At 40.8% G+C, this 21,289-nt stretch overlaps 1 protein-coding gene across 4 annotated transcripts in view; it reads left to right on the top strand.

The window, feature by feature from the left end:
- The window catches only part of GRIN2A (glutamate receptor, ionotropic, N-methyl D-aspartate 2A), a 434,662-nt gene that overhangs the window by 322,777 nt on the left and 90,596 nt on the right, over positions 1-21,289 (top strand). For all 4 annotated transcript variants that reach the window (XM_011961386.1, XM_011961385.1, XM_011961388.1 and 1 more), the window contains one exon: positions 20,586-20,791. In XM_011961386.1, the coding sequence (XP_011816776.1) occupies positions 20,586-20,791 (206 nt within the window). The remainder of the gene's footprint in view (positions 1-20,585; positions 20,792-21,289) is intronic.

Raw genomic sequence — 21,289 nt, 5'->3', positions numbered from 1 at the left:
ACGATGGCTCACACCTGTAATCCTAGCACTTTGGGAGGCCGAGGTGGGTGAATTGCCTGAGCTCAGGAGTTTGAGACCAACCTGGGCAACACGGTGAAACCTTATCGCTACTAAAATACAAAAAATTAGCCAGGCATGGCAATGTGCACCTGTAGTCCCAGCTACTTGGGAGGCTAAGGCAGGAGAATCGCTTGAACCCAGGAAGTGGAGGTTGCAGTGAGTTGAGATCACACCACTGCACTCCAGCCTGGGCAACAGAGCGAGACTCCAGCTCTACAAAAAAAAAAAAAAAGAAAAAAATAGTTATTTGATGGAACGTCAGTTTACCACTCTGCAAAACTGTAATAATATCTCTTTCATCTGTATGTGACTCTGTTGTGATGGTCAAGTGAAATGAGAAAATAACCAGCAACTTGTAGCCGGTAAAGAGCTGTATTAACTCTAGGACTTTTGTATTATTATCCACATAATGACACACAGCTTTCTGGCTAGGATGTGTTTTCCAGTGTGTCTATTATCTGAAATTTCCATCTCTTTTTTCTATTTCTTTTCATTTTTTTCCCCAATACAGCTTCTTAGCCAGGTGAACACTAGCAAGTATATGCATAAGGTCACACTGTTTGACACAAGGATCCAAGAAAGCTTGGGTTACATTTATAGTTATGAAATTAATGGTATGTGTTAATCATGCAGAACCTCAAACTAGCAAATGGAATTAAAAATAATTGCCAGGCCTTTGGATTTATTGGTAGAGTGAAAATAACACCCAGTGGCTTTTGGCAGGGCCTTCTTCTCTGTGCACAGAATTATATTAACAGATGATATTATTTCTATCCAAAATAGAGAGCAGTAAGTGAAAAGCAGATCTGTCTCCTCTTAGAGCAGGGGAAGAAAATCCAAATACATTTCCTTAGTGTCATTTTGGCATACAAGCCCTGGGCCTGGAATTTTGGTAAAAGCAATGCCTTGCTCTTGCCTGTTCTGGAGTTGTACCAGTGTCCTCCATTCAACTTACAAGAACATGCACATCGTAGGTGGGAAGGAACCTTGACTAAATGCCTTCAGTGGGCCAGACCTCTGACTGCTGGTTCACAAACATGAGTTAATGTCATCTTTCTGAGATCCCCGTATATAATAAAACACCTAATCCTGGTTGAATGGGGGCTACGTGACAGATAGTTCAACAAGTGCCTTGCAGTTACAACTTTATTTATTTCCATGAGAATAATATCATGTGATTACGCCTATTATGCCCACATTACATATGAGGAAACTGGTGTCCAAGAAGTAAAGTTAGTCAAGTTCACATAGCTGGTAAGCAGAAGAGCTGGGAATTCAGGTCCAGATGTGGCTGACTTCAAAATCCACATCATTTTCAGGGCCTATTACCAGAAGAGGTCATTAAAGTTGATAATTGACTGCAGGAAAATCATAGTTATGGTGGTCATATTGGTACCTCTGCGTGTTAACTTGTCTGTTTTATTTATTTATTTAGAGACAGAGTCTTGCTCTGTTGCCCAGGCTAAAGTGCATTGGTGTGATCTGGGCTCATTGCAACCTCTGCCTCCCGGGTTGAAGCGATTCTCATGCCTCAGCCTCCCGAGGAAGTGAGATTGCAGACATGTACCACCACACTAAGCTAATTTTTGTATTTTTAGTAGAGACAGAGTTTTGCCATGTTGCCCAGGCTGATCTCAAACTCCTGGCCTCAAGTGATCCTCCTGCCTCGCCTTCAAAGTGCTGAGATTACATATGTGAGCCACCGCTCCTGGCTAACTTGTTCATTTAATAGGTATTTGTGTAAGCAGCCCTGGGCTGGGTGCAAGGGACACAAAGGCAAACAGAACACAGTCCCACCCTCAACGAGTCCGCTAGCGCAGACAGATGAGTGTGCGGGTCTCACAATACCTGGTGAGGTAGGGAAAGGAGAGGCCACCTGCCCAGTTTTATGGGATTGGAGGCTGCTTCCCAGAACAGCTGCCCTCTGTGTTGAGTTCTGAACGACACATAGGAGAGTGCCAGGCAGAGAGTGGGAAGGGGTTTTCTAGGCAGGGTGAGTAGCATGTTGAAACCTGGCACTGAGAAAAAAGCTCGATGTACTCAGAAGCCTGTCATTAGTTCTGTGTGATTCATGAATTGATGTGGGGCAGGGCTGGAACCAGGAGTTGGTTGTTAAAATGAGGCTGTCATGATTGCAGAGGGATAGGAAGACCTGGGGAAGAGGCCAGGTCACTTAGACCATGGTCAGGCATTTTCACTTGATTCCAGCTGCAGTGGGGAACCATTGAAAGGCCATAAGCTGGGGAGTAGAAGGGCCAGATACACAGAGATACACAGTGATGGTTTGGGCTAGGCACAGTGGCTTATGCTCGTAATCCCACCACTTTGGGAGGTTGAGGCAGGCAGATCACCTGAGGTCAGGTGTTTGAGGCCAGCGTGGTAACATGGCAAAACCCCATCTCTACTAAAAATACAAAAATTAGTCGGGTGTGGTAGTGTGCACCTATAATCCCAACTACTCGGCAGGCTGAGGCATAAGAATCGCTTGAACCAGGGAGGTGGAGGTAGCATTGAACTGAGATAGTGCCACTGCATTCCAGCCTGGGAGACAGAATAAGACCCTGTCTCAAAAAAATAAATGCACAATAAAGTGATGGTTTGGGCTGCTGCTTGGAAGATGGGCTGAAGAGCAATCTACCAGAAGCAAGAAGGCCAGGTAAGAAGCTGAGGCATAAATTAGTGAGAGAGGTGAAGACCTGGATGAGGGTGGTGGCTGTGAATTAGGAAAGAAGTAAAAAATGTTCAAATATTAGAACTATCAAGGCTTGGTGATTGATTTAATATATATGGGGATGGCAGAAGAGAGATGAATTAGGGGATATTTCCATGGTTGGGATTTCAAGAACTCATATATGGCAGAGGGGAGAGAAACTATTTTTTATGATGGAAGATAAGAGGCTGAGTTGTTCCCTAAGCCTACTGAGTTTGAGGTTTCTTGGAGGCAGTAGAGAAGAATGGGGGAAAGGCAACAGATCAGGGGCTATCAAAAGAGGTGATAACTGGAGACTGTGGAGCAGAAGAGGCCTGAACCTGGATGTCTGGGGGCAAGAGGGAGAGGAAAGACAAGTCAGATGTGTTCAGAGAAAGAGAAACTTGCATTTTGGCAGAGATGAATCAGCCAACGAGGTGGGAAACAGTTGGGTAATGGCAGTGTCATGACAGTCTAGGGCAGAGAGACTCAAGAAAGATGGGAGTAGTCCCATTGTCAAATGCAGAGGAGGGGCTTACGTGCAGCGCACCTATTGGATTTAGTGAAAACCACTGGAGATCTTAGGTCAGTTTGAGAGGCAAGGAGAGTACAGAAGGGAATGTGTCTAGAGCCCAAGGGCTGGGATGCGTGTTAGCCTAGAGGAGAAACGTCTCCTTTATTACTGAAAGAGGGGAGAAGAAAGACATGTGTGCAGAGGCAGGTGAGTTTGTGGGTGATGTGGGTTGTCCATAGAGTCTGAAATAAGAGGCAGATTCATCAGCTGGGAGTGGGGCTGGAGCTGGCAGCTTTGCAGTCTTGTGGGCAAGTGTGAAGGTTTGAAATAGTTTCTAGGGAATGGGAGAGATGCAATTAGGAAAAAGAGAAAGATTTTTAGCCAGAGAGGGAGTCCTTAAATTTGAAATGACATTAATCTATGTGGTTATATGATATTCTCCACCTGTACTTGCTGCTTTACAGGTGTGGAAGTGGTGGGATCGACTCAGAGTTGGGGATGGTGGTGCCAGGTGGGTGTGATAGGAAGACAGAGTGGGGGCAGGAAAATTGTGGGTATGACAAGAAATCTGTTGATGTTAGGATAAAGAGATCTAAGTTGGAATGGGGAAGAAATGAAGGCATGAATGAATAGACCAATTGAGAGAAGATAGAGACCAGGGATGATGCTGGAGAGGAGACATAAGAATAGCTGAATGAGAGCTGTATTTAGAGTCATTTGAGTCAAGCAATTCCAAGTGAATTTCCTTCATGGGAATGGGTGGCTACAGTGGACTGGAGGTTCTAAATTTAGAGTCACTCAAGTCAAGCAGTTCTAAGTGAATTTCACCCATAGGAAAGGGTGGCTACAGTGGACTGGAGGTAGTCAGTGGAGAGATGGTCAAAAAAACTGGCCTTCAGTTTTATCCAAATGCTCTGACAAGTATGGATGTGTTTATGAAGGACATGACATCAATTACTTGCAAACAGGAAAATTTCAAAATATGTGAAGAGTGCTAAGTCCTAGCCACATGTGGATAAAATCATCAATATTATCCCCAGGTGTTGAGTCAGAGGGATTCCCAAGGCCAATTTCCAATTTGAACTTAAATGCAACCAAATTCCAATGTGCACAAAGGGATTGTAGCCCAATATCCAAGGGCTTCTTCAGTCTTGTTCCACGGTATCCCTTTATTCCTCTTTCCCTCTCTTCTCCTTTATATATTTGTGTTTCTTCCTGTTTGGACAACTTCCTAGTTCACAAACACGTCACTTAAACTCAGCTTCTAAGCTTTTGCATGTGCTGTTCTCTGATCCTACACGTCCCTTCTTTCCACTCTGACTTTTCAGGTCCTTTGCAAACTGCAGAACTCCTCTCCATTGCACTCCTTCGTGATTTCTTCCTTCCCTCGTCAGATCTGCCTCTCACATCTGAAGCTCTCTGCATTTCTTGCACCTTTCCCCCTTTGGCTCTTAGCATTTTCTGTTTTCTTGTACAATTAATTCAGGGGGCATTGTATTTTATCTTCCTCACTGGTGGGTGGATCCTTTACAGATAAGGACTTAGAGCAGGGGTTGGCATAACCGCTAACTCTTTATATAAAGGGCTGGCTAGTAAATATTTTAGGCTTTGTGGGCCATACTCTTTCTATGGCAAGCACTCAACTCTCCTTTTTTAGTGCAAAAAGGCAAGTGTTGAGGCTATGTACAGAAATAAGCATGGCTGTGTTCCAATCAAACTTTATTTATGGATACTCACATTCAAATCTTATGTAATTTTATAATTGTGTCACCAAATATTACTCTTTTCATTTTTTTCAACAATTTAAAAATGGAAAACCCATTCTTAGCTGGTGGGCTGTGCAGAAACAGCTTGCCCTTGGGCTGTGGTATGCTAACCCCAGGTTTAGAGTCTATTCACTGCTGTGTCACCAGTGTGAGAACAGTTTATGGCACATAGTAGGCACTCCATGAATGAATGAACCAGATGAATGCATGTGATCCAACCCTAAGAAACTGAAAACCTACAGAATAGTGCTGTTTATTGGTTGTAACACTTGTAGTAATCAGGAATCTTGAGATTCTGCTTTTGGCTGCGATTTGTGTGAGCTCGAAAGGTTTTGATGTGACATAGCTCATAAGTATCAGAGTTGAACTTGAACTTGGGTCTTCGAACTCTAAATACATGGTTCTTTTAAACTGCTGTGTTTGGCAGTATATTAATAATTCAGTGGGAAAAGCAATGCTGAGAGGCTGCCTGATTGGTCACCATGATTCTCGTTTCTCCCAGTGGCTCCATAGGGCTCTCAAATTGTTGATTACTGTCTGAGATGGGGATAATTGGTTTGGGCGAAATTGGATTGACAGTGGTGGGTCACTTAGGCTTAGTTTTCAAAAATAGCAAGTCTTATCTGTCCCATCCCAAGGGAAACCTCCTCTTCCCCCACTGCCTTAGAATAATCACGTTTTTAACTGGGCAAAGCTGTCATTAAGCTTATTACTGTTTTCTCACTATTGAATCTTCTGTTGGCTTTAGTATTTCAAATGATCCTCTTGTTGGAATACTTTAGATCTCAGACAAGCCTGGAGCAGTGTAGTTTCAGGCCAGAGATGAGCAAAGAAAAATGATTGTCAAAATACCATCTCATCTAAGGGAAACTGAAATTCTCATCAGTGTGCATTTCATCATAACGATGGATTTCACCCATGCACAAGGGCTTTGGTTAGCATCCTTGTAATAACTAGCAGGGCCTCAGGCACCAACCCCTTTCATTTGGAAGAAGGAAAATGTCCATCTCAAAAACTTAAATTTATTATTTTGCCCCAGATACAGAAGAACAAATGCCCATCAGAGACCTGCCACCAAGTTCCAGACATTTCAACTCTCACAACCCAGTAACTTTTCATAGGCATGGGGGGTGAAATGCTGTTCCACTGATTGATACCTCCAGATTCTGTAACCTTATTGCAAAAACTCTGCAGACACAGTCAATGAGGTTAACTTTGAATGTTCAGGGCTGAGATTCAAATGGAATTGGCTTTTTACATAATGCTGAGTGAGGAAATCCATCAGCTTTTGACTTGTTAGAACCTTCAAGTCAGGTTTGATGCATTGAAGCCTCATGCTTCCTTAGCCTGCAGTTTAATTACCTGGAACTTATCTCCTTTTATAAACTATTACACACTCAGCCCCAAATTTTGCCACTTTTCAAGGTTTTCATTAAAAAAAAAAAAAAATCGCCATAGAGTAAGAGAAGTTGTATCTATAGTCATGTTCAGTCATAATTTTCAGGCTGATAAGAATGAATTGATTATCCCAATAAATAAAAGGCTCTCTCAGCTGTCAGCCCAGGATCAGAGTCTAACTCTCTTGGCCACTTTCTAACTCTTATTGGCAAGTTTGCTGAGGGAACAAGAGTTGCTTAATATCATTCAGGTAAATACTCCCCAAAAGAGCTATTTACTCTGCCAGATTGCAAATGGCATTTCATTTATTTTACAATTGGATGCTATGCTGATCTTTGAAATTTACCCAGAAAAAGTACATTAGAAGGTCAAACAAAAACCTTTATCATATTTCTAAATTGTCTTTATGCAGGTGTTAAAAAATAATAATAGTTATCACTGTTATTGTAATAAAGGACTGGCCTCAGGTCAAGTTCTCATCCAATGTTATGTGTTTAACCTTCCCCAGTCCCAATTCCTGTTTCTGTGATTGTCCCAGTTGCCTTCACATCTCCTCCTAAACTTTTTTTGCAGACCTATATGCATTCTAGTTTTCTCCTCCAAGAAACATCCTCTTAAGAAGTCCAACCAAGTTTATGTTTGGGTTTTGATAATAACAGATGCAGATACGAAACAGAATTGTGTTGTCTTGGCCAACAATATCTCAAATATAATATGATACAGAAGGAAGATGAAATCCTCCCTTCTAAGGCCCCTTATGTAATGGATGGAGATGACCACAGAGGCAAGGAAGAAGTCCAATCAGCTGCTAGAGCCTTAATGACATTCCTCTTAGTTGAAACCCCCAGATTACCTAATTGTCACACGGTTCACATTTGAACAGTTGATTTTCTCTCCCTGATGTGCTATTCTAATTGCTTTTTGGATGTCCGTGTTAGTAGCGGCGAAATTCAGCATCAAGCCTGCAAAGTAGGGCTCACTGAACTCTGCTGTTAGAGGCATTTTCTGTGGTGGAATTCAAGGTCCTCAGAAGAGTCAATTCATGGGCAAATGGAGGAAGTAAAACTGTCATGCATAAAAGCAAACTGCAAGACCACCTCTGGCTGCTTTCTCCCCACCTCCTGTGCTCCGTATGGAAAGAAAATGTTGCCCCTTCCCAAAGTGGAAGATTGTGTGTATTGGGGCCAGAACCCGGCTTCTCCAGCTCTCAGGACATCACTGTGCTGCATGGTGCTAATTATTAATGCTCTCTTCCCAACTGATCCATGAAATATTCCCTCAAGAAAACAAACTGCTCATGTTTGCCTTAGTATTTCCCAAAGCAAATAGAATGGCAGCCTTGGAAATATCAGGCAGTGGTAACAGCTCTTGCCCTGAAGTCCAAGCTCAGATTCCAGGTCTTCTCACTCGCTGTTTGATCTTGGGCAAGTCACTTACCTTTCCTGTTTCCCAATTTATAAAACGAGGCTAATAATGGCATTTTTATCATAGGATTATGAGGGTAAAATAGAAAATGCCCATTGGGGTGATCACAGTACCTCAATAAATGCCAACAATTATACTTGTTAATTATTTAATAATTATCATTGCAGCCTATGGAAGACGGACTGATACGGAACTTGCGCAATGAAGGACTCCCAAGAGCAAGTTCAAAAAATTAATCCATGATTATGAAAGAGATCCTTTTTTATTTTTACTGATTTTTCAAGTCTCTGGCATTATATTACTCCAAGGTAGAACCAAAAGAGAGAGAGAAAACACTATTAACTTTTTAGCTAATTACAAGAACCCATCACTTTTAAGAGCACACAAAGAATTAAAAGTAATCCAAAGAAATAGGACTCCTATCTATCCCCAGGGATCTGGCAACAAAGAAACTCTGGAGAACTGAAGATTATACATGAACTTCTGAAGAAAATGATGGCTCTGTGTTCCAAAGATTTTTCCGCTTTTAAATTTGAGGTTGAACAAGCATTCAGCTCTTTCCTTGTTGGCTGAGCCTCAAGAGGAGAATGGAAGCAGAGATGCGGGTTGTTCATGCAAATAACAATCAAAACATGTTTCTGTGAATTACCAGATCAGTACTGGGTTCTAAGACAGTTGATGCTGTTATCCATAAAGATACTAGATTATCTTGAGAGCAGTTATGGGAGGAAAAATAATCTACTGCTCCAATGCGAGCTGTGTAACAATTAGGCAATTCTGAAATTTCAACTGAGAGGAATTTAATTAAGGCTCTAATAGCTGATTAAACTCATTTAGATCTGTTGGCAATTGCCACTGGTTACATAAGTAACCCAAGAAGAAAGATTTCTATCTTGTTCTTATGCTCTATTTAATCCCGTTTGTTAGTCCTAGGTCTTCTCCTCCTTGTGCTCCTTAAAATGGGGTCCTTAGACCACTCAGAGCAGAATGACCTAAAACGCTGGTTGAAAAGTCAGGATTCCATACCTTATCCCAGATCTACTGATTCCAACACTCCAGAGATCTGGGAGTCTGCATTCTCAATCAACTTCCAGGAAAGGTTCTTATTCATGCCAAAGCTTCATAATCCCACCACCTCCAATCGTTGCATTTAAAACAGTGCATTCAGAGGAAACAGGCACTTTACCTCAGTATCTGAAAAGCAGTTCTTGGTTTGACTCTGCCGGTAGCCATCCAAGGCTCGCGGCAGTGAAGACAGAGCAGGTTTGACCCACACCTGCTCTTTAGCAATTTCTTCATAGAAACTTGTTTGTGCATACCACACAGGGAAAAATTGGGTCCCAAAGTGACGGTTGATTTCAGCAGACTAGTTTTCGTGGATACTCTTTAGATCAGGTATTGGTTTAAAAAAAAATCCCTGGACTCAACTGCAAAGTCCTCCAGATACAGCATATGTCAACCTAATATCAAGCCACAGTAGTGGCTCCAGTATCTTTATTGTTGTTTCCGGATCAATTACATTTAGATCTGTTTTTGGTTTCAAGCAGCAACCCAAGACACAAAATTACTTACGTGTTAACCTGTGATCAGTTTGTTTGTGTGTCAGATGTGCATGCAGAGGCATGGAAGTGATGCTCATCGATGTTGTTACTTATGCTAAGTGTGGACAGTAAATCATTTTAAATTTCCTTCACGGGCATTTATCTCATGTCCTTTGGCAGACTTCATATTTCAGGTGGAGAGAAATTGGTCTCCTGTTTGCTTTGTTTTTCCTCCTTAACGTCATCTTCCTGAAGAGTTAATTACTCATGTTTTCTCCAGCTTGGGAGTAAATCACTGCTTATTTTCTGGGGTGAAATGTAGTCCGAAGGTTTGCAAGCTTGAAGTGTTTGTTTTGAAGCCTGTTTCCCCATGGTTTTGAAACCACCCAATGAATTAACTGGGCCCAGCCAGACTAGAGCACAGGCAACCTGAACTCTGCTTCTGTTGTTGGTTTTAATAAATCTCCTCTCTGATTTTTAATTTTGCAATTCCTATTGTCTTGTCTCCAAGGAGAGAAGATGAGTAAACAGGCAACTTCCCTTTTTAAACTCTGAATTCTAAGTAAAAATCGATGATATGCTGCAGTCAGAATAGAATTCATTTCAGCGGATATTTCTTGAACTGCATCGTGGGTGAGCACTATACTATATCGAACATGGATCACGTGGTTGAGGAAGACTGGCCAACCTTGACACTCTACAGAACCATGATTCAAGGCCAACTGGGCCCTTATTCCCCACCCCTACAGCCCATCTCAGTTCTGTTGATTCTACACTTTGAGTTCACATCAGCCTGACCACCATGATGATGGTCATCTGTGTCATCCAGATTCCTGCAGCCACCTCCCAGCTCGTCACTCTGCCTTCTGAATTTTCTAGCTAGAAATGCTGTCTCTGCACTACATTGAGAAGAAGTGTTTAATCCACTTCTAATTTGGGGAATGATTTCAACAGGTCTTCAACAAATCCTCATCCCCATCCCTTACATATGTCACCTGCCCATAGGATAAAGATAAAACCCCATAACAGGCAACCCACTAACTCTCTTGATCCTCTTTTTTTTTTTTTTTTTTCTTTTTTGAGAGACTCTTGCTCTGTCATCCAGGCTGGAGTGCAGTGGTACAATCTCGGCTCACTGCAACCTCTGCCTCCTGGGTTCAAGTGATTCTTATGTCCCAGCCTCCCGAGTAGCTGGGATTACAGACCCACGCCTGGCTAATTTTTGTATTTTTAGTACAGGTGGGTCTCCTGACCTCAAGGGATCCGCCGACCTCAGCTTCCCAAAGTGCTGGGATTACAGGCATGAGCCACCACGCCTGGCCGGTTTCATATTTGGAAGCCACTTCCTGTTAGAAGCATTTTTTTGATTCCCTTCCAGATTAGGAAGCTGTATTCTTCAACAGCATCCTGTGCTTGCTGCCGGCATAGCATTTTTCTCACTTCTTTGCTATTGAGCTTTGACATCTCTCCATCCAGACTGGAAACTCTAGGGATAGGATAGTCCTCTCTGAGGACTGTTCACCACTGTAGCCCCAGGGCTTCCAGCAGTGCCCTGCACAATGGAAAGCACTGAAGGCATGTGGGCTTATGGATACACAAGTGAGGGGAAAGTGTGTTCTAAAGGCAACGAAAATGCGAAAATGAATTCCAGATGGAGAATTAGGTTCCATGGGAGTATTGGCATTTGAGCTAGGCCTGAAAAGAGTGGGTAGGATTTCAGTAGGGGGAGATAATAAGGAGAAGAATTCCAGGCAGAAGAAATAGTGTAGGCATAGGCAGGAAAGTGGGTGTCGTTCAGGGTGTGTTTTGTGAAAAGTGTATGCATCATTGTAGCTTCATATTCTGTGTGTGTGTGTGTATGTACGTAAAGGTTTGAGTGTATGTGTTTGTATTAGGTATGTATTTGTAGTTGTACGTATGGGTGTGAGTGTATATATGTATAATGTGAGTGTAGGTAGGCATGAGTGTACCTGTATATAAATGTGCTTTTATATAGAGGTTTATGTATAGATGTATAGGAATATGTATACATACATGTGTAGGTGTGGTGATGGTATTGCTTGAGTTCTTATAATAGTAAAAATTGACATTCACTGGACACTTATGTATCAGACACTTATGTATGCACCATATTTAGTGCTATTTTAATTTGAATAAACTCCCTATACACAAGAAGAAGTGAGGGAAATACTTTTTATCTCTATTATGAATTTTTCCGTGTTTAATTGTGAATATGTGTAGGTATAAGTGTGTGTGCAAAGGCAGATGTGTGTGTGTTTTAGTATGATGATGTGTGTGTGAGAGAATGAGAGAGAAAGTGAGAAATAGAGAATAGTGAGGTTGATTGGACCTCTATTATAGAGGAGTTTTTACTTTACAGGGCAGTCTGGGTTTGGTTTCGTGGGCAGCATGAGACATGGAGGGACTTGAGCACAGAGTAGATCTATGATTTTGGTATTTAGATATTTGTTTTTAGGGGGTGGCTTCAGAGACCAGGAGACCTGTGATGAGGTTATTTTAATTGTCTCTTGTAAGCATTTCATAAATAGATCAAATAAGATCGAATGCTCAGATCTCTTTGAAAGAGCCACGCATATCTATTAACCTAATTTCTTCCAGCCTTTTGCAGCCTCGGTAACATCCCTCTGAATTTATCCAGACATAAGAGGTGTATATTAACTAGAGACATACAATTTCTGGAGATGAAATTATCTCTGCTCTGAGAACATATTGGCTGAACATTTTGATAAGTAATCACTGTCCTTTAAAAAAAACTCTTTCTAGGAGCTGAAGAGCAATTAGCTTCCTAAAAGCACTGTATTTAAATTTTATTAATAAGAATAAAAAATCATTACAAAGTTAATCTACCCTTTTTATATTTCTTTTAGCAAAATCACTTTTCTCCATCAGAGGTCAATATTTTTTGACTTCACAACGTCAGTATATTTCTGAAAACACTCAAAGACTTATCACCAAAATTCAGTTTATTTTAAAGGTAAAGATTTTTTTTCTCCTCGCATACAACCTATTTTGTTGAATTGAGAACTGTTTTTAAGTACCAAAAAAATTCATAATAGAGATAAAAAGTATTTCCCTAACTTCCTCTTCTGTATAAGGAGTTTACTAGAATTAAGATAGCACTAAGAATGGTGCCTGATACATAATAAGTGCCTAGTGAATGTCAATTTTTACTGTTATTATATGAACTCAAGCAATGCCATCCCCACTTTATTGCTATCTTCTCTTAATTTCTTAGCTCAGTATTCATTTTCTGATAAGTTGTTCTCTCATGACTGCTCTGTTCTAATAGTTCCAGCAAAAGTCCCAGGCAAAACTCTCATTGGCTTAGCTTAGGTCACATGCACATTCCTGAGCCAATCATTGTACTGATTTGCCAAATAAAGGACACTTGCCTATTTGTGAAATTGGGGCAGCATCTCTCCAAGGGAAAATCAATATGCTGTAACCAAAAATCTGATAAATGAATGACAGATAGGCAAAACAGCATAAGGCTATTGCGGAACCCTTGGGGGAAATGTGGAGAAAAGTGTGATTTATGGCTAAAACTACTGACATGGTAAAAACTGTGTCTAAAGTAAACTAAAGTTAGTATCAAGAACAGCTCTTATGAAGTTAAAACACGAAATAATCTAAATTCCACTCTAAAATTGTTTCTCCATTGATTTAAACAATGACAAAATAGTGATACATAGCACATTGTGTTGGGCATTTCTCTGTGGGCTTTACATACATTCACTAATTTAGTTCTCTCAGCAATCCTGTGAATTATGCTATTAATATCATCCCACTTTTCAGATGATAAAACTGAGGCAAATAGATATTAAGCAGTTTGCCCAAGTGGCACAGCTCACAGGTGGTACAGCTGGGATTTGAAGCCAGAGTAGCCGGCTCCAAAGTTTAAACTCCTGGCAAATTTGCTACTCTGTGTCTGAGAACATATTTGCTGTTTTTTAAAAACTCTCCCTTTTGAATTCAAAAACAGTTTTTGAATAAACTTTTTAGGTTAGACTAGTTTTATATTTACGGAAAACTTGCAAAGATAGTCGAGTGACTTCTCACATACCTAATGCCTAGTTTCTCTGATCATTAACACCTGACATTAGTATGGTATGTTTGTCACAATGAGTCAATTCATATATTACTGTTAACTAAAACCCATGCTTTATTCAGATTTCCTTAGTTTTCATCTAATCTTCTTTTTCTGTTCCATCCTGATAGTGGATCCAGGATCCTATATGACATGTAATAGTAATATTGTCTTAGGCTCCTCTTGTCTAGTATGCTTTCTTAGACCTTGTTTTTCAATGACCTTGACAATTTGGAGGAGTACCGGTCAGATATCTTCTAGAATATCCCTACACTGGAATTTTTCTGATAGTTTTCTTATAATTACACTGAGGTTATAAGACCACACAGGTAGACCACCATGCTATTATCACCACATCATATTAAAGATATGTACTATTAGAATGGTTTATCATTGTCAACATTGGCTTTGACCATTAGGCTGACATCACGGTATCTGTCACATTTCTGCATTGTAAAGTTAGTCTTTTTTTTTTGTTCAGCAGAAAATTCTAGTTGCATTTCTTCACTGACTTAAAAATGAGCCCTGGGTTCAAATCCTGGTTCTACCACTCTCAAACCATATGAATTGGACAATTGCTTAAACCCCAGGCCTCAGTTTCCTCATCTATGAAATGGAGATAATAAAAGTAGCATTTTATTCATGGGTCTACTTTTAGGATTACAGAAATTATAAAGCTTTCAGAATAGTAGAAACAGAAAGACTTATTTTTATCATCTCATGTAATCTTTATAACAACTCTGTGACCTTGTTTTAACCTTTAAAAGATGAAGAAACTAAATTTCAAAAAGGGAGGTAGTGATTAAGCAGTGCTCTAGAGGATTTCACTGAATGAGTTTAAATTCTTACTATGACCCTTATGATCTGACCTGAGCAAGAAACATAATATTTTTAAGTCCCAGTTTCCTCATCATGCAGTCATACAGTTGCCTTGAGGACTGAGTCATATAATGAATGAAAAACCCTTAGCAGTGCTCCTGGAAACACATAGTAAAGCCCTAATCAATGTTAACAAAGGACTTTTGTCATTATTGTCCACTGTGCCCCAGCTAGGAATGGACAAGTCAGGATTTGAACTCATGCCCTTCTTCAGAGAATGAGGAAGAGCCAACTTTGAGAAAAGCTCAGATATGAGTACCACTGTTTGTTTGTTTGTTTGTTTGTTTGTTTTGCAGCATGGAGAATTACTGTCCAAGAGGGCTCTGCTGACCGTGTTTCTCTTTCCTCAGGCTTCTAACTGGTTCTCAGAACCATCCTGCCACTTTTTGTAGAGATAGCTTGCCATTTGGCTGTTTTCTGCTGTCCTTTCACCCTGGGTGCAAGACTGCCCTAATATATGGTTGTCATACAGAATTAAACATCAAGTGAGGAGTGTTACCTATGCCCCTCTTCTAATTATGTACTCCTTACCCTGATCTCAAATCAGGAAGGATTTGGGAGGGCAGCTTATCCTTGCATTTTACATAGAGTGCTAGACCTGAAAGACCTTAGAGATTATGTAATTCAAACCCACTCCCCTCATTTCTGTTACAGTGAGGAGAATGAGACACAATCAGTGAGGTCAAAAGTCAAGGGAATGCCATAGAAGAAACTCACATCTCCTTTTGTCAATTAGTTCTTCTGCTACGGAAGCTCATTTTCCTGAAGATAAGTTTAAGAAATATTGAATTAATGATAATAGTACCACGTATGGAGAACTTTCTGTGTGCCAGGAGCTGTGCTTCAGAGATGTTTGTTGTCATTATATTACAAGTAACCCTCATAACAGCATATGAAATGGAAGTGTTGTTTTTATTTGGTGACCGAGTGAACTGAGGTTTAAAAGGATTATGTGGCTTGTTCAAGGTCACATGGCTAAAGCAATGACAAGATTTGAACCTGTTCATCTGTCTGATCTCTAAGCCTTAGGTATTAATTATTCTGAACCCTCTTATCCTCTGCCACGTAAAGGAGAGAAGAGAGGGGTTCTGTAGCAATGAAGTTGATTCCTGAAAAGTCAATGGGATCCATATGTGCATATACATGTACTTGTGTACAACACACACACACACAACTGTGCTTGCCTATCCTGGTTGTGTATAAATCTAACCAGAAGTTTGGCAAGGTGTCCTGGAACTTCATTTTCCCTCCAAGCTCCAAAAATAGGAGCACGTGATTGACAATGACTGTATGATTTCACTTGCTCTGATGCATTGAAACCTTACTCCTGGAAGCACTGCTGGAGGAAATGGATTGAAACCTTACTCCTGGAAGCACTGCTGGAGGAAATGTGCAACCCTGGCTCACTCTTCAGAATAGCTTATGTGGGTCAGGAGTGCTGATCTAAAGTTATAGACTCAGCTGACTGTGGTGTTCACTTTTATGGAGGGGATTGGGAACAGGAAAAAGGTCTAGTTTAGAGAATAGCAAAAGAGTCACCATCAGTTCCAAGGAGGGAGCAGAGAAATTGTTGGCTGCCATCTTCAGAGTGCACAGGGTTCTTCCATTTTGGATATAACTTCTAAAAAAGGCACTTGGAGCATACATACTCCATGCCACTGTGAAATGGAGACAAGCAGAGACAATATGACAATTGAAACTGAGGTCTTCAGGATTTAACCCATTGGTTCTTACTTTCTCCCTGAATACATCAGAGTGACTGGAGTCCCTTTTTAAATGGTGTTAGGATAATGATATTTGCTTTCTCTGGGGAAATTTAATACTCAGAGGCTATTCAGACAGCTGCTCTCAATGGCTCTAGGTCTGGGGGGCTGAAGTTGCAGTAAGAGCAAGGGAGAGAATACAGGTCCTTGATACTTCCATATTTTGCCTAGGGTACAGGATTCCAAAGCTGAGGCACATATGGACACATTAATCATTCTAACATTTTCTGACTCATACACATTTTAAAAATACAGGCTGTATGTTTATTCACTCCACCAAAAACTACCCATTAAGTCCCTCCATGTGACATGCCCTGAGTTAGAAGCTGTGGACATAGAAACCAATCATTATGCATATAAAATTCCTGCTAGGCTGGGAAATCATAGTCCCATAAGTAAAACATATACATAAACACATAGATTGTTGTAGACTATTGAGGTATAACATTGTGAAGCAAATGAGGTTTAGATATTTAAATCAAATTAAGTATTTATGAATAAACTATATGATGTGGGTTTCTTTGCTGTAATATGGAAGGAGTGACTGGGAGTATAAATGAAACAAGATTGGTCTTGAGTACTAATTATTGAAGCTGGATATTGGGAATATGGAGGTTCATTATATGATTCTACTCTTCTACACATTTAAACATTTCCATAATAAAAAAAATTGGAGTAGGCAAAGAAGCGTCCACCTTCAGGCAGATTATATATGGACATATATCCATGGTAACTTCTATAAATCTTTTTCCATTCTGACCATTGAATTAGATTGACTCTTAGTCCGTTTGGGTTGCTATAAAAGAATACCATAGACTGAGTGGCTTATAAACCACAGAAACTTGTTTCTCATGCTTTTGGAGACTGGGAAGTCCAAATCAAGGTGCCAGAAAATTTAGTGTCTGGTGAGAGCTGCATCCTGGTTCATAGACAGCAGTCGTCTTGTTGCATCCTCACATGGTGGAAAAGGCAATGGATCTCTCTAGGGCCTTTCATAAAAGCACTAATACCATTCGTGAGGGCTCCACCTTCATGACCTAATCACCTCCCAAAGACCCCTCCTCCTAACACCACCACATTAGGGGTTAGGATTTCAACCTATGAATTTTGGAGGAACACAAACATTCAGTCTATAGCAAACCCTTACGGCAAATCCCAGCTTCTTAATAGAGCCTACAAGGCTTTCATCTTCTGGTCTCCACCTATCTGAAGTGCTATTTCTTTCTCTGCTCCTCCACAGTTCCTTCCCACAACTGCCATGGTCCAATTCATCCTGAATTTCCAATTTCAGCTTAAGTGTCACCTCCTCAGGGAAGATGTCTCTGATATCTTTTCTCCTATATGCTCTCTTAGACCCGTGTTTCATTTCTTCCTCCCAGTTTATATGAACATATGTTTTTGTGTAATCATTTGACTCATGTGTCTTCTCAATTAGCACAAAAATTTCATGCAAGCAAATATTTTATCACTTAAGTTACAGTATTCTCAGTGTCTAGCTCAGTGCTTGGAACCTAGTAACCACTCAACACATATTTATGGAATGAATGACTCTGCTAAACCTGTCTACAAACATTGGACTCAGTTATAGTCCCTTATAAATAGGAATATGGGCAGGGAAAGTAAAGAATGTCTGTTCTCCTTTATCCGGTATATACAATTTAGTAGTTGAGATTTTTGGTGTTTGCAGTGGAGTGCTGAGGGGCCTATCAGATCAGAGAAGAAGATAAGAGCTCTTAGGATCTAAGGCAACGTTGACACAGCAGTTTCAGCTCCTGATGGAGTTCTCTCCACCTACCACTCACCTTCAACCTCCTTGGCTGACCCATGGATACTTTACTTGGATGTGTCAGGAATGGGGAGTAGAACTTGGAGAAGATTTAGGAAGTTATTGCACTCTTGGCGCTCATAAACCTTTTCACCTTTCCTTGAGTCAACGTTAGACTGAAACATTTGCCTGACTCCCATGGTGTGGGGGTTGTGATGTGGTCAATGACATCACCAAAGATTCTGCTAGTCTTTGCCTTAATTTACATTATCTTGGGAATTTAGGAAACATGTCTGCAAGGAAGGAAGAGTGTTGGAGCTATAACGTGGTTCCTGCAGCTCAATTCACAGAAGCACTATGTACATAGTGAGAAAGCACCTTTGGGTTCAGAAAGAAGCCCCATGATATAACTCTGGTTCCACCATTTACTTGTTGTGTGGGTTTGTGCAAGTCACATAGCCTCTCTGTATATGAAGTTGGAATAATAATGCTTACCATGTAGAATTTGTAGGAATTAAACTAAGTGGTGATATTGGCACATTTCCTGACTATACAGAAGTACTAAAAAGTTATGTCATTAAAATTATAATATTAAAATGCTATGGTGGAGGTATGTGCAAAGTTCTATTTTACTAGGGAAGCAGGAATGATTTTACAGATAAGGTGATAGTTCAGCTATATCTTAAATGCTAACGACAGCAGCAATAGTAAAATAATAGCCACCATGTGTGTTACATGCCATGTCAGGTTCTGTGCTCTATATTTTTGGTACTTTTTGGCTCATTCAAACCTTACTGCCGTCCTTAAGGTCATACCCTGTTGCTGTTTTCATTTTACAAATGGAGAAAGTAAAGCTCAGAGAGGTTGAATGACTTTCCCAAGGCTACTCAGCTAGTGGATGAAGCCAGGATTTACATCTAGTTCTGTTCCACTTCAAAAGCCATTCTCTTACCCTCTGAACTCTCCAACCTCTCTTGAAGGTTGTGTTTGAGACTTCCAAGGCAAATGGAAAGAAAAGGGATTGGTATAATATGTTCCAAAAGGGAAAACTTGTATATTTCTTTGTCTATTTGCATATTTTAGCATTTTTGGTTTGATCTATGTCGTACAACTGACTGACAGTTCCAAGAAGGCAAAAGCCATTCTGTTTTAGCCATCATTATTCCCAGGCTGGCACTGGGACATAGTAGGTCTTCAATAAATCTATGTCAAATGAATGAAGAATTTGATGGGTTTAACATTCTCCCCAGCCTGTTACATATCATAGCATGAATAAATGAACAATGTGTATGTGTTTAACCAAATTGCTGTACTCGCCATCCTATCTTAAAAAGAAATGTATCAGCAGTGCTGGACAATTTTGTAATTAGCCACAGGAAATGCTTCTTCACAGCCAGCAAACATTTTCCAGCCCATATGATGAGGTAATCTTAGAGAGCACTGATTCTCTTCTCTCCTCCCACCCTGTCACCTCTCCTGGGGTCCGGCATGTTTGAATTCTCTTTAAGGGCTTGAGATTCATTTCTGGCGACACTTAAACGTTACAGGAGGAGAGGTGAGTGGGTCATGTCAACACAGACAAGCCTGGATTTGGCACTTAGCTTTTCAGACGAGGTGTTTTCCTCGAGGCTGGTATTACACATAAAGCGGTGACCTGTGGTGTCAAGCAATCGCGTGTGGGAGCAGGAGGAGAAGGGAGAAAGAGCAGCGCGGGGGCAGCTTCCTCCCGGCGTGTATGTGAATAGTGCCAATAAGCTGTCAAATAAAATTAAGGTTCAAAATATACAGCCTTCAATTTGATTGCACTAAGATGCCGACTGCTGCTCCGAGGGAATACAATCGATTCTATTTTGACAGGTCTTGATGTACGCTAAGCAGTAACAGTCTCCCCTCTCTGCAGGATTAATAAAAGTTCACCTTAATTTGCAACTTAAATAGAACCGTATCTGGGGTCAAAACGATGCTTTTAATTTCCCCACCTGCTCCATCTCTCCCGTGTGTTATTTCAGTCCCCCTCCTCCTCTTTTCACTCTCCAGCTTCATCTTCCTCTCCCTTTTTCTCTTTTCCTTCATATTATACCTTTTTTATTTCTTTCTCCATTTCACTTTCTTTTCTTTATTCTTAAAAACAATATGGCGTCCCTATGATGTGCCAAGCACTGTGCTTTTTTGCCTTTCATGCATTGCCTGATTGAATTCCCATGGCATCCTTAAGAAGCAGGGGGAGTCGTGTTCGTTATACAGATGAGAAAACAGAAGATCTTAGGATTAAGAGCTTGCCTAGAGTTGTACAGCTAGTAAGTGGTACAGTTGGTGAATCAAACCCAGACCTCTCCAATTCTAAAAGTCTGTGCTGTTTCCTTGCCATCCGTGGTCCTGAACTCTGGCAGAACGTTACAACCACCTGCGGGGCTCTAAAGGTATCAGTGCCTGGGTACCACCTCCCGAGATGCAGTCTGATTCCTGTGAGGATGAGTGGGGCTGGAATGGAGAACTGCCCCAGATTCTGTTTTGTCTTTATGCCCGTTTGTCTTAGCACAGAAGTAGATGCATATGTTGAGGTATGTGGCAGAAAGACCCTTGAGACGGATGGATGTCTCCGGCAGGGAAAGGATTTGCCTCTCCAGAAATCAGTGGCGGAAGAAAGCACAGCTGTGTCTTTGTGTTTGTGCTGCAGGTGGGCAAGTGGGAGAACCAGACGCTGAGCCTGAGGCACGCCGTGTGGCCCAGGTACAAGTCCTTCTCCGACTGTGAGCCGGATGACAACCATCTCAGCATCGTCACCCTGGAGGAGGCCCCTTTCGTCATCGTGGAAGACATAGACCCCCTGACCGAGACGTGTGTGAGGAACACTGTGCCGTGTCGGAAGTTCGTCAAAATCAAGTGAGTGGCAGGGATGCTGTCGCCTGAATGTGCCCAACCCTTTGAAATAGCTTGGATCATCGATAGTAACAATATCTGTACTTGAATCATAAAATGTCATAGAAAATACACTCCATTATAGTAGGTATAATACAATAATCAATTTTTAAAAGACTTAGATAAATTCCTGGAGATGTGCCAAACTTGCATTCATTTAATTCCACCAGCAATATGAGGTGGGTAGTTTTGCCCGTTGTAAATATGATAAAATCAACTTATGGGAAGATGATGAAACATGTTCAAAGCCATCTAGCTAGGAAATGGAAGAGGCAGGACTCAAACAGTGGTCCAACTGACTCCACAGACATGTTTTTAACCTTTATGTTGAATCGATCCTCCCCTTCAGTATTTCTAGTTTAATTTAATGTATTCATTTATTTAATTTTGAACAAACATATTCAAAAATATATTTTTAATATAGAAAACATTTTTATGTATTAAAATAGAAAACATGTTTTT

The sequence above is a fragment of the Colobus angolensis genome, unplaced genomic scaffold (assembly GCF_000951035.1).
Source record: "Colobus angolensis palliatus isolate OR3802 unplaced genomic scaffold, Cang.pa_1.0 Scaffold55, whole genome shotgun sequence".
In the NCBI taxonomy this organism is placed as follows: domain Eukaryota; kingdom Metazoa; phylum Chordata; class Mammalia; order Primates; family Cercopithecidae; genus Colobus; species Colobus angolensis.
The sequence above is the reverse complement of the archived record's forward strand: the minus strand, read 5'-3'. Positions and strand labels throughout refer to the sequence as shown.